General features: G+C 37.5%; 1 protein-coding gene across 1 annotated transcript in view; it reads right to left on the bottom strand.

The window, feature by feature from the left end:
- Window positions 1-455: 455 nt before the first annotated feature.
- The window catches only part of LOC139113957 (voltage-dependent calcium channel type A subunit alpha-1-like), a 65,395-nt gene continuing 48,650 nt past the window's right edge, over window positions 456-17,200 (bottom strand). The window contains exons 39-42 of the mRNA XM_070675431.1: window positions 14,655-14,723; window positions 9,128-10,510; window positions 6,895-6,967; window positions 456-4,593 (exon numbers count right to left, since the gene is read on the bottom strand). Of these exons, the coding sequence (XP_070531532.1) occupies window positions 3,710-4,593; window positions 6,895-6,967; window positions 9,128-10,510; window positions 14,655-14,723 (2,409 nt within the window). The 3' untranslated portion in view covers window positions 456-3,709. The remainder of the gene's footprint in view (window positions 4,594-6,894; window positions 6,968-9,127; window positions 10,511-14,654; window positions 14,724-17,200) is intronic.

The following is a 17,200-nucleotide window of genomic DNA, read 5'->3' as shown; positions in this document are numbered from 1 at the left end:
AGGCATCATTTGTATAAATTTACACACACTTAGAAATTGACAAGCACTGGGCTGATCCACAGCTCATTGGAGGTTATAAGATCATACCTTGAATGATTTCGTAAATTAGTGTACTGATGATGAAATGGACAAATCACAGGCATGTTGTATATATATAATGAAATGACCCAAACACAGACCATGTTATATATTGTGAAATGGACCAATCACATACAACCTTGCCAATGAGCTCTGGTCTAACCGCAGTATTTGTCTGTAGAAGGACGGACTGTGATTAATGTAATAAGTTTGATGGAATTAACCGGCCTGTATCAATATTTAATCTTTGAAGTTTAGATTTGTGAAGTGAATACTACTTCACTCAATACTTTCTACCAATCACAGTCCCTCCACACACGGACTGTGTACCAATACAGTAAGCACATACACAGAAGCAAAAAAACTCCACACAGCAGTTAAATTTTAAATTCTTTATAAAAACCAATGCAATGGTAGGATTTATTACCATAAATTATGAAATGACTATACACTGATTGACAGCTGAAACAAGTTAAAACCATGGAAGGAATTTCTTTTTATATTGTAATTTGATCCCGGAATACTGGACACACAGTACAAATCACATTGATTCTGGCAAGCATTTTGGCATACACAAAGACAGATGTGTCAACATGATGTTAGCCAGCAGCATTGAACTTTCTACAGATTGCTGACAGTTGGGTACTTCAATTTTGACCACCATTTTATGACCATGCTGTGTGTTCAGTATTCATGGGTAATAACAAATCCATAGAGGAAATCAGGTTTAGTTTTCAAGCTTTTCATTCCATGCTGGACCATCTTTTATCCATAACTGTTGGTTGTATACAGTGTTACTCAGCAATCCCTTCTTAATTTCTACATACTATTATAATTGATCTCTTGGCTATCCCACAATGCACTGCACTTAATCAGGCTTCAGATTTCGGCCATGTTTGAAGAAGAGAGACTCTATACAAAGAATTGTTCCTCATACACATCAACACAAAGTTTCCTTTCTAGGGAAACACTGTTGTTTTTTTTCTTAAACCACTTTCCATCAGCTTATTTGCATACTGTGAAATAAAAATGACTCCTTGTTACCAGACAAATATTACATTAAACATGAAGGTCAGCAAAAGGAAATTAAGGGAAAATGACAGTCCGAGTAGACATTTGGAACACAGAAGCTTTGTAGCATTTTTTATAATTAATGAAATTGTTTTGAAAATCTCAAAAGACATCCTTCTGACATTTTATTACTCAAATGTATTTTACTAGGTCTCCTGAAAAAATTGGCAAATGCTGTCAAAGGTGATAAAATGATGTTCACATATTTTAAAAACATGAATGGTACTTTCTGAAAACCACAGTACAACTGTCAACCCCTTTCATTTTAGCAATTAAAATGAACAAGACAGGATTCAAAGAGTTGTTTCAAATTGTTGAAATTTGACAGATTGGGGTCACTTTATAAGTCGAGTGCACTGTGGGACGACAAGGAATCCACTATACACCACTCTGCTAAATTCTATTCAATTGGTATGGTTAACATACAGCACTGCATGTAGATTTAATGGATATGTCACATGTAGATGCATTTCATCCTTACCGTCTATCACATACGAGTTTCCATCATATAAAAGTTGGTATCAAATGGACACTGACCTAGCTACAACTGCTAACAGCTAGCCATTGGTAAAATGGAGTACAGATCTTTGGGAGCGTGACCGGACTATGACCTATAACCCCTTCTATGAACTATGACCCAGTAATGATGAAATGACACCTAGCTAAAATCAATCAAGGAAATGATCCATCTATAATTTTCCGTATTTTGGAATTGATATTTTTTGCTCATAGGTCTGATAAATTGTGAAAAAATAAACAAATTTTGTTATTACGTCAGAATGGGGAGACCAGTAAATGGGAAATGGATATAGACTAGGTTTAAAAAACTGTATTACTAACTACATTGGCTAAAAGTTTACTTAAGATGCTGGAAATAGTACATAATTTTTTTCAAGTTCTTAGCTCCAATGTTCTAAATGCTTTGTAATGTTAGTGTAGGCAGTGGGTGTACTATGTATGTATGTGTCTGTGTGATTTTTTATGTGTAAATTTTAATTATAATAGGAATATCTATCTATCTATCTATTTTTTTTTCCTTTTTTTTATATCTATTGCACGCTAGGTAGGGTTTTGTAGTGGTAACACAAACTGTTGTGCCATGAATCAACAAGGCTCCTTGCTTTCAGCCTCTTTCATGTGTCAATCAATCTGCATCATGTGATTTACATCGTCCAATCAGTAGCATCGTCCATGGAAACAAGCGACAAGTTTGTAATCTCCTCCAATGATGACCTCTCCTTGTCTACCCTGTAAACTTACTTTATACGTCAGAAAAAGATGCAAAAAGTCTTATAAAATGTCGCAACTCGTCCATAAATAAGAGTAAATTCAGAGAAAAATGTACAACCACCTGATATTTGTATACAAACCTATTCTCATACTAGCATTAAATTTGGATCAATATTTATGCACATTAATTACAAGTGTCTGGCAAAAACAAATCTGATTCAAAAAATGTATCCATAACTGCAGCTTGCATAGTCGGTCGATGTTTGAGAAACAATAAGATGCAAATAATGTACTTAAAAATTATATTATATTACACAAATGTAAAACAAATATCTTATCGGGAGGGGGTAAGCCCTGCTGAAAAATGAGATTTCTTAGGCATAGAAAATAAAACATTACACAATACAACAGCCAAACTTTTTTAGCTCTATGTACGTTATCCTAATTATCAATAAGGAAAAATGTACAACGGAATACTATACATAAATAGAATTTGCATAAATCAAAATGATATGAACTTGGTGTAGCAGTTTTTCCGTTTTTTTCCTTTTAGACCAGAATGATTGTCAGCAAAGTGGAAGAGAGCTGATGGAATGAATAATATTTTGTGGAAAAAGCACAACTTTTTTTCTTTGAATATAAGAATGTACAATACTTCACCAATAAATAAACAGACAGTGCTCTGCTGAATTTCAAAAATGTTTGACACAATGAAATAAACTTTTGTCATAATTATGTTGAGGATCTACTGTCTAAACTGTCACAAACTCTAGAATTTCTAGCCACTAATTTGACACTGCCCAATGATATATACAAAATAGGTGCAGAAATGTGATGTAAAGCTGATGGTACAGGAAATCCAACAATTTATGTACATGAAAAGAATAAGAAGTCCTTCCTCCATCACTAACTACAGATCTTGTCTACATTTAGGAGTTTTCTCCCATTTTTATGGTAGAAAACTTATCAATTTACTTGATAATTTTTTAAATAATTTAATACTCTAGTTTTGTTCCATCACCATGGTTACATGATGCTTTTGAAGTCTATGTGCTTTTTTTTTCTTCTCAAGCAATGGACACACAGCTGCTACAGCTCGAAGAGTTGTCACTTTTTCTGCCACTATTGCAACTGACTAGATATCTCTTCCACAGCAGTACTGCACAGTGTTCATTGTTGCAGACATCGATTTCACATTGGTTATTGAAAAAATCCAGACGAAAAGAGTACACTGAGATATAGGCAGAAGACAGCAAGCAACAAATTTGGCAGTCATAGTTGCACTTTCGTGGATAAACAGCTCTGTGGATTAAATAGTTTTTCAAAAGGTTCAGTACCAGTCACCTTCCTCATCAGAGTCTGTGTGTCCTGTAACGCCAGCACTTCCACTGCTATGTCCACTGCGTGTACGGCCAGGGCCACGTGACCGTGCTGTTCCCGGCTGCTGAGGTGGGCTGAAATTTGGCACACCATGGCCCCTACCCCTGTCCTGTTGCGATGCTGTTGATAGGCCGTTTGGTACACGTGATGTTAGTGCACTATGACGACTAGGTGTCGGTGGCTGTGGCTGGCGAGCGGCGGCTTCATAAGATGGCGGTACATCACTTGGATGGCGATACGTATCTTCCATATATCTAGCTCTATCTGGAGATCTACTCTGTCCACTATATTGACTAACTCTACCCTCACTTTTTGTCGGAGATGTTCTTACAGTGTTTCGATTGCCCTTCGAAGGGCTTTTATCGCGTTCTCTTGAGACTGATCTTCGCCGTGGTTGTGGAGATGTTGGTCTGGAACGTGGTCTCCCGACAGGCTGGGCTGATGACGCCAGGAGGTTATCTCTGGCCCTCTGTTGATCTAGTTCAGTTGGCAATTGTGGCAACTTCCTACCGGTTCCTTTTTTGGGTGAAGAAGTGCTTCCATTTTGGGGATCCTGTGGGGGGAATTGTCGACGACCTGGTCCGGGACTTGGGCTGGGACTGTGACCTCTGACATCAGATGGAAGTCCTGCTTTGCTGCTGGATCTTGATCTGCCTCTGTCAGGGGTACGGAATTCTGGTGGTGTGCTCTCCGGAGTGGCATGTGGAGGCCTCTGCACATCATCTGTTGCTGGTCTAAGGTATTGTGGCGAGGGATCTGTTGATCCTGGTATGTGTCTCGGACTAGCTGTTGACTGTCGGTATGGTGGCGGATAAACATCATCGGCTATTCTCCCTACACAATAGGAAAATAATGTATGATAGGAAAGTTAGATAAGCCAGCACTTCCTGAAATGTACTTTTGAATGCTAGTGGCATCAGTGAAGATTGGTAGACACAAACCTGTGGATATGAAACAGGTTTCCCAGGACACACCTTTTGTCATGTTCTCGATCCTTTATGCTAACAACTCCTTGCAGTTCGTGTGATTAAGGTGGTATGTGCACAAGTGGAAGATCATCAGGTTTTATAGAAATTTCAGGCTCCAAATATCTATCCCTGAGGCACATTCCACCGTGATATGTATCCCTATCTGTGTCCATCAATCTTCAGTCTTGCCATGTTTCATTGAGTAACATGTGCATAGTCCAACAACCAAAGTGAAGTATACTTATGATTTCTGTCTTATCCTTTCACTGTGCTTGTGTAACATCTGATCATGAGGAAAGTTCAACTCAATAAATGCATACTTGAGGTAGTTCACGACTCGAAAGTGAAAGACTAAAACTTTTGCTCAAACTTTCCTTGATGACACTTTAAATTATACTCTTACCCAAAGAGGAATGAAAATCAGGGGTCATCGTGCAAAGTTTGGTATTAGGGAAACAAATTACCCAATATTTACCAATATTTGAAATTCAAAATGGCCACCATCCCTGTGTAAACTCTATGTGGAAAAATAATATTTTTTTATTTTCGAAAATTTAAGATGGTGAAAATTTCTTGCTACAAGAGCTTTTAAATGAGCCGCAACAAGTGGTAAACTAGAAAAGAATTGTAAAATATTGAGAGTCTGAATTAAATATCTGTCCCTGAGGGGGATTTTACCTTAAACTGACAGATTTATTTTAATGAAGTTGCCTTTATATTTTTACCGTGCTTTCCTCTATTTCCTCTTGTGAACTACAACTTTTTATTATATAAAATATGCTTTGCTTAGACACAGTGAAGGGATAGACGGAAATTCACACTGCTCTAGATCTCAACACAGCATACTACGAGCTCAAAAATGACATAAATATACTGTAACAGCATTCCAGCGAAAAAATATTCTCTTTACTTTAAAAGAACTTGTAACCTATATTTTCATTTCTCATTGAAAATAAAAAACTTTAAAGTGAAATATTGGAAAAATAGAATCGGTGAGTTACAATTTTATATTTAATAATTTTTGTGTCAGATATCTTTTTCCTTCGTGAACACTTAAATTTTTGACTTCTACACATCCACTTGGAAACTTTCTAGCTTAAACTGCCTTTTTGAGCCCAAATAAACTTATATTCCACAACTGGTGTACATGCAAGAGAGATCATACACTCTTCATGTGCATGCTTTTATTGGTACTTTATTCCTTAAAAGTCTAAACTTTATTGTTATCAAGGTTTTTTCTGGATGTGCACAAACCACCGGAAACACCAAAGAATGATGAGTTTGAGAGTGCAATTGTAAGCATGCATGAAGGTACACATGATGCATGTTTGCACACAGACAATGGTCAGTGTGCACACAGGCATTTATCATTCCTCATGACATACAGGCACTTACGTACATGTGTGCTCATGTTGTGTTATTTTGTGTGTATTCGTTCGTTCATAAACATACACATGTATATTTAAATATGAATTTGCACTCACAGTGCCATACCTGCACTTCTGGTAATTCTATACATACATACATATATATTTATCAGTACACACATGCACAATCATGACTAGAAACTTTGCCACGAGTCTCATGCACCATCTCAAACATACAACTCATGGCCGTCTCAATTGGCCTGATACCTAGAGCACCATCAAAGCTGAGCACCATCCAATGAGGAAATGCAGCACTGATATCTGTGGAAAATGGCATTGATAAACACATGCAGAGGTTAGATGAGAGCCATATGACCATGGATGAACAGAGAGACAGAACCCCATTACAAGCACAGAAAAGAGAATTCCCAGGAGTAAAAGTTTGTGGTGTGTCAAGAATTGAGAGTAAAAATGTAAACGACAGAAGAACTTGATATGATTCTATGATTGTTAATTGCTGCGTGTGAAAATTTTGTGTTGGTGACTTGTAAACTATCCTCGCTTGCTCTGTTAGTCTGCAGTTTGAATGGCTTTATCAGCATACTAGGTATAGTGTTTATTTGAATGGTAGGAAGAGTATGGCTGTTGAATGTAGTAGGCATCAATTGCTCTGTAATCTTCTATTTTTCCACTTTTTTATTTCTTCTGCTTACCCACAGGTCTGACAAACCACAAAGTTTCACTGCTGGTCATTTAACGCATGAGATTCCAGTCCTTTAAGACGTTTGTGAAGAAACTACCTGGTCCTGATTTTTCTGGGGCTGAACTGGGATCACCGGCCGCATCTTGTCCTTTCTGAGGTAGATCACGAACCTGGTACGTCATAAACGAAAGACAAAATCAAGGTAATATGGCATAAACGTTTCAGAAGCTTGCTTGGTAGCATGACAAAGACAACATCGTTAAAGGGAAAAAATCAAAACGTGATCTTGTAAGAGCAGCACTTGCCAATGTGTGTCAATTGACAATGTCATGCTGAAAATCTTTCTACAAAGGCATATGTCAACCTTAATTGGCGTTAAGGTAGGGTGTGCCAACTGGATTAAACTCATTGTGACTTAGGGAGTCATGAGGCCTGCTAAGTATCTGAAGGATTTGAAACCACAAGTTGTGGCTCAATCCCACCAGTTGATCTGATGGTACAAGCCCTGTGCATGAAAAATAAGGGAAACAAAAGGATTTAATATAACATAGTGTATTGTACAAAGAAAAAAATAGACAGGGTGCAGGGGAACTTTCCATTTGCTGCACGCCCAAATGAAGAGAGGATTAGTTTTACAGCAGTGATGGTAACTGTTTTGGTAAATCAGGGTGGCAGTGTTAGTTCTTGATGTAATTTTCCAGGCAACAGAGGGGAAGGGGTTAGTCAATCTTGCGACAAAATATTGGTGAACAATTTTTGGTGGTTGTGGAAGCACATCCTGCCTTAAGCAAGTCATACTCTGGTCCACTCTCAAACACCAAAGAAATGCTAACTACACAACGCGACAGAGAGATAATTATACACATATATAAACAGTGTAAGTCTCAAAGTGGTGAGAGTAGACCAGGTTTGACAAATTAAGGCATCAATTTCTCACGGCATTTCTATTTCACATGACAGTTTTGGTAAAAAAATAAAGTTAAATGTGACGTGTATGCAGTTCACTGTGGTGACATGTCATGCCATGTACAAAGTGGAATGTTATGTGCCAATATTAGCCACCGAAAGCTCAGACAAACAGAAACTGTCAACTTGAGGTGAAAGGGCAAAGGTCATAACTGATACATTCTGCAACTTACTGTTCATTTATCATAAATTTCACTAGATCCATGCTGCTTTATCTACCACAAATTACTTTCTATTTGTCATGTACTTAATATTGTTTACATATGCATTTTAATGTGGTTTCTTGAGCACTTTGGAAGGTATAGCACCACAAATGTAAGTGCTAGACATTTGGGATTGCAATAAATAACCTTGCAACCTGTAATAATGTCTCTGAAGAAACTAAACAAAACTTGATTGTCAAAATTAAACAAGACTAGTCATTTTTTTTCGGGGGGAGGGGGGGGGGGTGGGTCACAATTGGTGGCTCTACTTTTGACTGTAGAAGAAAGGGTATGATGTAATTATCCAACATGTTTTCAGGGACAGTACAAGAGATGGGATTCTAAACTTCAATGTAACAATAGGGTGCTTATCAATCCCAGAACCATGATATGAAGTCAGGCAAAGGTTTTCTGGGTTGTTTTTTTTTGAACACAATAGTTAGAGGCACACATTTTATGCTTGCAACAGAGTGTCGAACAGAGTGTGCAAGTGGAGCAGACTGGACACTTCCCTCAAGATGGCCACAATGTCCTCAAAAGCAGCAACAGCCAAAGTTACAGAAATGGTGTGACTTAAATGTCGCACGATGTTTTTTTAAAGACAGTTCCCAGGTCTAATATTGGCACTTCAAGAATGTGATGTACACGACTGCTGCGCTTTAATATTTCCCACGAATGCGGGCACAGATTCTCAAAGGGGAGGGGAGTCATTGAGGTGAAAAAGGAGGGGCTGGGAGAAGCCTGTATCTCCGCCACTGAGCTTATGTAAGAAGCAAACAAAACAATGGATGAGATGAGATGAGATGAACTAATGCAGTATACATGAAGACAAGGCAAGCCGTGACATCGAGTGCGAGGAATATAACACTCTGATAAATTTTTTGGCAAAAATAAACAGTCAAAGATCCAAATATTTACAATATATTTAAAAATAAGTATGGAAAATCTAAAAGTATTAGTATCATAACAAAAAAACTGAAGGTCACACAAAAAACAAAATTAAAAGTTGTCAAATATAGGGTGCACTGATTTGAACATTAATGTAGTTTGAGAGATAAATTAACAAAATTTATTAAAACAATAATAAAAGCACACCAAACAGAAATTTGTAAAGCAAACACAAGTATACTAGTAACTTATGATTGCTAAACCATTGTTCACCTTCTTGTTGGTAGAATGTGGTTGTGTCCTGTTCCGTGGCTGATCTTCTAGCTCAATCATTTCTTTTGCCTCAAGACTTCGATATTTACGGCCTGAGCTCCTATCTCTACTATCCCTCTCTGAAACATTTTCCTGTTCATGATACCTATCCTCCTCTCTCAATGTCTCAAGCTCCCCCATCTGAATACTCTTGCGCTGCCTGCTTACATTGGGCACCCTGGACGATTCATGTTGCACACTGCTTCTTTTCTTACTGTGTGGATCGCCCGATTTACTGTTTCTATGCGCGCTGTCGCTATAACTGTCAAGTCTTTCATCAATTCTTTCCAGGCTGCTCTGCCTATAGTGAGCTTTATCTCTTGCCGTTCCTTGGCTACTACGCCTCTGATCGCCACTCTCATCGAGAGAGGTTCTCCTGCTTCCGTAGCTCTCCTCGGCACTACTAGTGGACCTTCTGCGTGGCCTGCTCTCTGATGCCATGTCTCCACCCCTGCCACTATCAAGAGGTGAAATCCTGTGCTCTTTGTCCGGACTTAGATCAGATCTATCTTTACTCATCTTTCTGTCTAACCTCTCCTGACTAGTCCTGTCCAGCCATTCCTGACTAGACCTCCTCTCATGACCTCCCCTGTCCAACCACTCTTGACTAGCTCTCCGATCATGGATACCTCTATCTAACCACTCCTGACTTGATCTTCTGTCATGGTTTCCCCTATCTAACCGTCTGTCTCCATAGTCCTGGCTTACTTTCCTATCTAGTCGATCCTGACTAGAAGCTCTGTCTGGCCAGTCATGGCCTCTGTCCTCACTGAGTCGTCTATCAGAGTAGTATCTTTCACCACTGTCAAATTCTGTTCTACTAAAGCTACCTCTCTTACCACGGCCATCATCTAGGAGAGGCTCTGCGCCATCATACATGTGTCTGGGATCTATGCCAGGGCTAATTTTTCTCCTTCTTTCCCGCTCCCTCTCGCGACTCTGCCGCTCTCTCTCATACTCGTCATGCGCATACTGACCCTGCATCAGACTTTTCTCCTTTTGGATCCACGATTCCTTCTTAAAGAACTGGTCATAGTCAGGCATAACATAGTAATCATCAGAATATTCAGAATAGACGCTGTCGCGCCGTGAGGAGGGCCCACCCCTGTCACTGTACTCAAATGGTACATCCCGGTATTTATCTTTGCCTTTACCAGAGCTCAGGCCGTAATCTAGTGCATATTTTGAGCTAGTATCTGGCTGGTTGTTTGAGCCAGGACCAACGTAGCCTACAGAATTCATGTACTTATAATTAAGAGCATTCATTTCTTTGGTGGTCAGCTTTGACGTCCCAGAATTTCCCATGTGTTTATTGGCATGGTGATATGCAGTGTCTGCACTAGTCTGCTCCATTCGAGGTGCGCATGGAAAATGGTAGTGAAAAATAAAGCCATGATTTAGCATGTGATTAATGATCAGTCTGGGGGGTCGAGACTCTACCATTCCTACCGCAGGGATTATAGGAACTTAAGACTCTTCGAGATGTGGCTCAGAATTCAAAGTTGGGCTTGATTCGAGCAACAAAAACTGTAAGCAAAGGTAAACTTTTGTAATTTTATCAAAATTTTATACGACTGTTTATTCCATGGAAAAAGCGCATTTTTTTCGGGTGTGTAATAAATGTATGGTGGTAGGAGTGGCACCCCAGACTGTTGAAACCAACTGTACCACACCAATGAAAAGGGAAGAAGTGAAAGCACAGATGAAAAGATGATAAAGGTTCAGTTTTAAAAGCAGGTCCGGTAGAGTTAGAGGTCAGAGGACATGCAGGAAGGTCGAAGGTCAAAGCTCATAGTTTACGACAGGTTGAGGATAAGTATGTCGTTTGCTGTATGTTTAATGTTAGTGAAATGTATATGTATGAGATCAGTTCACAGTTGAATGCTGTATCCATTGCCATCCCCTGCTTGATGATACCCAGAAAATTTTTGCACCTATCTGTTTTTGCACAGTGTAATATATAGTAGCATGATGCAACATTTATAGAACATGTCATGGTTAAATACTGTTATACTGTTTACTATACATTCAGCCCTAACTAGTGATTGGATAAACTTTTAAATGCAGAATCATAACCCATCCTTCCCTTTTAACAACAGGTGACCTAGTGGCTGATATAGCTCTGCTCTTAGTTTATAATTGCAAAACATTATGAACGGAGTCCCTGGATAGCACCTAAAATTCAAATACACGGGCAATTAACTGAAATGGTTGTTCTTATTAAATTTTTGATGAAATATAATTCTAACAAGTCATTGTGGATGACATTGTACCTGGTGGATCAACAGCTTTTGGGAGCTGTTGATCTCTGTTTGGATTGTAACGCTTCTTGTCAGTGATTGGTGCAATCAAGAAAAAATATACATATGTACATCATGATGAACTGTCCGTCTACCAAGATTGAAATTGATCTGCTTGGACATGTGTGCCAAATGGCTCAAAGATATGAAACAAGCGACCTAACGGCCGATATAGCTCCGCTGTGTATATGTAGAGAATAACTATTTTTGACACATGTTGATGAAGAAGGTGGAAATCTTTGATAGCTCATTTCAATTGCCGGAAAAAAGTGGCTAAAATAGCTGCAAAAATACACAATTGAAGATTTAAACATAATTTGAAGTTGCAGATTTCACCATAATTTCAATATATCACATTTAGTTCATCTGTAGGAACCTGCATATCAAATTTCAAAGCTATCAGACCACTATTTTTTGAGAAACACATTGCCCCAAAAAATGCAAAACTACAGATTTCATCACAATTTCAATGAATATCATTCAGTTTATCTGTAGGAACCTGTATACCAAATTTCAAGGCTACCAGATGAGTAGTTTCAAAATACACATTTTTTGACCAAAAATGGCAACAATTGCCCCGAAAAATACAAAATTACAGATTTCATCAGAAATTTAATTTATATTACTTAGTCAATCTATAGAAACCTGTATACCAAATTTCAAAGCTTTCAGACCAGTACTTTTTGAGAAACAAATTTTTTGACCAAAAATGGCAAAAGTTGCCTTAAAAATGCAAATTTGCATATTTCTGCACAATTTGAAGAAATCTGAAATAGATCATCCCTAGGGACCTATGTACCAAATATCAAAGCTATCTGACTGGTGGTTTTGAAGAAGATTTTCAAAGATTTTTTTACAATTAAAGACAAAAATTGCCTTAAAAATACAAGTATTCAAATTTCACCATGATTTGAAAAATCTAACTGAGGTCACCCTAAGTAAACTGCATATCAAATTTCAAAGCAATCGGACAAGCGGTTTCAGAGAAGACGATTTTTTTACCAAAACCAGTAAAAAATGCCCCAAAAATACAAATATGCAAATTTCACCACTATTTGAACAAACTTAAGTGAGGTTACCCCAAGTGAACTGCATATAAAATTTCAAAGCAATCGGACTTGCGGTTTCAGAGAAGAAGGCAATTGCTGACGGACTCCAGACGACCACGGAAAATCAACCTACTTGATAAGCTCCGCCTCTGACAGCGGAGCTAAAAATCATGAGTGAATGGCTGCCCAGCAGCCATGAGCGATTGTACCATGACGTAGATAGACATACATATATACATCATAGTACATTGTCCTTGTATAAAGTTTTCATGTAATATGTTGGGCCAAGATTGAGTAATTGTTCCAAACGAGGAAAAAAATTGTAACAAAATGGTTAACATAATAAAAAGTTCTACAAAGTGTTCAAATTTTATGCAAATTTTAACAAAAAACCCAAGAAGGGTATCCCTACAAAGATGCACATTAAATTTGAAAGCTGTCAGATGGGCAGTATCGAAGAAGATGTTTGAACAAACGTGAGAAAATTGGGCCTGCACATTTGCACATGGAAGTTTCCTCGTCATTCGTGAGCGAGTATGCCACATCATTCTGAATGACTTATAAACCAAAACTAAAAGATTTCTGAGCAGCTGTTCAGAGATCAAGTGCAGGGTTGACAGAGCATGCCAGATACTGATCGACAAAAAACTTTTCTGATAAGCTGCTGCATCATTGACTGAAGACCGTCTAAAATTTACAGTAACTTCCTCTTCTCAGTTTTCCAATATTATTTGAATTTCTAACAAGTGAAAAAAAAGCTCTTGTAACAGCTGCTCAGAAATTTTCTTTTAGTATAGTCAATAAAGTGACAAACCTGAAATTTAATACATTCTCAACATTATTTTGTTCCTTTAATTAAGAAAGTACTCATGTCTTGTACACGACACGCTGAACAACATATTGCTTGCACATCACTTAGTTGTGATAAAAAAAAATTATAACTGTTTTGTTATGACTTGCCATACCTACAACTATGACAGGACTCCTGTAAGGGGTAACATTCAAGAATGTTCAACGAATACAGAAAAATCGAAGATATTCTATGTCAAAACAAATTTAATTGGCAACAAACGATTCTCACTTGGCAAACCTGAGCAAGCTAACTGAAAACACGGCAAATAAAATGTATGCTGTCTGTATAAACAGAGGGAAACCTACAAAATTTTTACACTTTTTCTTCTGTGATCCAGGGTGGCAAGGGATACAGCACTATGCGAACTTACATTAGTTGCAAAAAAAGGGGGCTGCAAAATCGAATATTGGCATGTATACTGTCAGTATAAAGTCAGTCCCTAGAGTCTGGAGTGTATTTCTGTATAATTTAAGCAGCAGAATAGCAAACATATACGTATGTTAGTGTAAAGATGGAAAATATACATCCACATATGCACATAATAAAAATGCACACCTAGCACTAAAAACTGTGAATAAGAAAATAACATAAGCACTGTAACAAAAATGTTCATGTCTGTAGAATGTCTGTTATATGTACTGGTATACACGTAAATAAGAACACATTGCTACTAGACTGAGCAAAGAAATCAAGTCAATACAATGAAACTTGCTGACATCTGAAAACAAAACTTTGCTTGTGAAAAGGAGAAGGCAGCTTGTGCGTGAAGCCTGAATATGGCAGCACAATCATTAATAAATCAAGTAAACTAACAGAAAACAACACTAATACGTTTACTAGTATGAAAATTTCAAAAACAGATTGCACAAAAGCATTAAAAACATAGGATAGCACACTTTCGAATCGAAAAGATCGTGGTGTATGTGTTCAGTTTGATGTCTATAGTTGAAGTGCAAAGTTTGTCGATGGTGCAGGGAAGTGTGTTGCGTGGAAGCCATGTGTGTTGTCGAAAATTGACAGTGAGCAGTCTGGCTTTGTACTTGATATGTCAGTTCAAGTGTATTGGACAAATTGTGATGTATATAATATGGGAGGTTATGTATACATGTATGCTATTGTGGCTGTCTGATCCAGTGAAAATGTGTTTTGGAATGCAATCCTGCTCTTAAAAAAATTGGATACTTTTGCTTGTGCTGCAAGTCATTAGCGGACACCTAAAACAACTACTGCTCTATTGATGATAAAAACATTATTTTTATAGTAAAAGTTATTTAAAGTTTTTGTACCTGAGAATGATCTCGGTCAGCCCTGCCATCCGGATCCCTCTGTTGTACATTGGTCAATTCAATCCCCTGCTACAAATGGCAAAATTGTTCCCCATTAGTCGGTTGAAATGTCCAGTGCCTTCATGAAAATAGTTAAAATACTACACCCACTCGGCTTTAAACTTAAACCATTTAGATTATTAATAATACACTACTTGTAAGAGAAAGAAGAACATTAATTTCAACACAGTTAGAAATTAACATAAGTAGTGTCTGTTTCTGCAACATTCTTGCAATTGTCAATCTTTGTTTTCAGAAAAAACCCACTTCTTGTTTATTGTTTGTCCATATGTATAACCAAATCATTTTGCTAATGTCAATTAATCCCTTGTTGTAAATGGTCTTATGAGTTACAAAATTGTCAAGTTAATAATACGTCTATTTTCGGATTAATACAGGGACTCATTCCAGTGCAGCTTCCACATAAGTTTTCACACTTTGTGCATACTCAGTGCGCCACGTCTGTATTCACAATGCATCATTTTAACACTTGTCTAGCTGTACAGTATCTCTAAATTGGCCTGATCACTTCAAAACTGACTTCTGTTATTGTTAGATCTAATCAGTATTTCTCTTTAATTAAGACAACTTGCAATTAAGAAAATGTTTCTTTATCATTGATTAAATATGTCTAGCAATGCATTGTAAAGAAAGATGCACTGTACTAAAGTATTACTGTAGTCAATTGCCACTGCAAACTATACATGTATATATTGTTACATCTACAATTGTTTTTTTACTGTGTGAATGTTTGTACAAAACTAACAGTAAAATAGTTCTCAATACATTAGGTGGAAAACATGCAATATTCCCTGCTGTTATAATTACAAATAAGGAAATTCATAAATCTGGCCTACTGTTTTGCGAAATATACTTCTGATTGAAATAAACACCAATTATTTTTCAGACTGGTACTCAGACATTTACAGTGTATACTAAGATATTTGCTTTTTAGGTGCTGCAGTATTTAAAATAAATCCTAACTTACAATGTTTTTATTTATTGTGCCAAAATCAGTTTAGTTTACACACGTACAATATTATCTGTTGACAAGGCGCAAGGGTACTAGCATGTTGCCGTGTATCTTTGGGAAAAGAAACAAACTTAAGTTCACACTTTGCACAAAAGCAACACAAGATAAACCAGATTAGTTCACTGTAGATAGTTCACTGCAGATGAGAAGCACAGTTTATTAAAAGGCACTAAATTTCGGAAAGTATTAGTCTCAAGCAGAAAGCAAGTAGAAATCAGACTGTTCCCAATAAATTTTAGAAAATAGTATGTAAAATATTACTTTAACTTTGTAGCTAGATGAGAAACTTTGCTTCCTAATTTCTTTACTTCTCAAGACACATCACTGTTACATTATACTGGGGGTTTATTTGGGCTTGCTGGTTGTAATAAAGTGATGGCAAAACACTCTTCTTTTCTCTATACAAAATTGCATTACACAGGATGCTAATTGCGAGCCAGGTGAAAAACTCTTGCAGTAAGTTCCTCTGTCCTATGTAAATGTTAAAGCTAGTTTTGACAAAACTTTTATGATTTCGCAGTGTCGAGAGTATGTGTGATCTATATGTGTTCCTATCAGAGGTATGAATGTTTGTGGAGAGTACAGACTTAACTCATATGTAGGTATTGAGAATATTGGTGACCTGTTCCTCAAGTGGCATAAAAGAAGACACTCTGTCTCTGGACAGGATGTCAAGAGTATCAGGGATGCAAGTGTATGGTGGACATTGGGAAAACAGGCAGGTAGTTTATGTGCAGCTTAATCAATGTGACTGCAGTGTGCACAAATTGCATCCATATTTGACCTCTGATGTGAGCAGCAGTGGGACCATCAAAGTTGCCATATTCTTATTTCTGTCATCACGGAAACACTGTGAAGGTTGGCTGGTTTACAGATAGGTTTTTGCAATGAGCAACAGCATTTCTATATCAGATTTTGACTTGAAACACAGCTGGCTGAAATTGTTGATGTTATAGTTTTGTAGTGTAGCATCGACCTGTAACACACGGGATGGCATGTAGTGATGGAGTCCACAACAAATCACTACAATTTTTGGAAGATGACTCTGAATGCACCATCTGTTTTATTACCACGGTTGATGATGGCACACCATTTTAAGGGTGATTTCCATACGTAAAGTTGCAAATTTTGAGATTTGAACTGTGGCTTGATTTCCCTTGTATACATGTTATGATATAGCTAGCATACTCATCTCATTTGTCAAGGATAGGACTTCTGATGTACAACGGAATAAAATGCAACAATGCCTTAAGCTTGGAATAAACTGCATTAAAAGCAATAGTGTCTTTATCATGCAATGGTTGTCATCCCTCTTTCATGAAATATCACTGTCTAAAAAAAAATGGCTTGATATTTTCCATGATGATGGGGAAAATTCTTTGGGTCAATATTGGGGAACGGAGCTGAGAGAAAGGGGAAAAAAAACTAAGATTACTACGGAAGTACCACCACCAGAATTTGCAGAATGCATAGA

Source organism: Ptychodera flava, chromosome 16 (assembly GCF_041260155.1).
Source record: "Ptychodera flava strain L36383 chromosome 16, AS_Pfla_20210202, whole genome shotgun sequence".
NCBI lineage: Eukaryota > Metazoa > Hemichordata > Enteropneusta > Ptychoderidae > Ptychodera > Ptychodera flava.
This window is presented reverse-complemented; position numbering and strand designations above follow the sequence as displayed.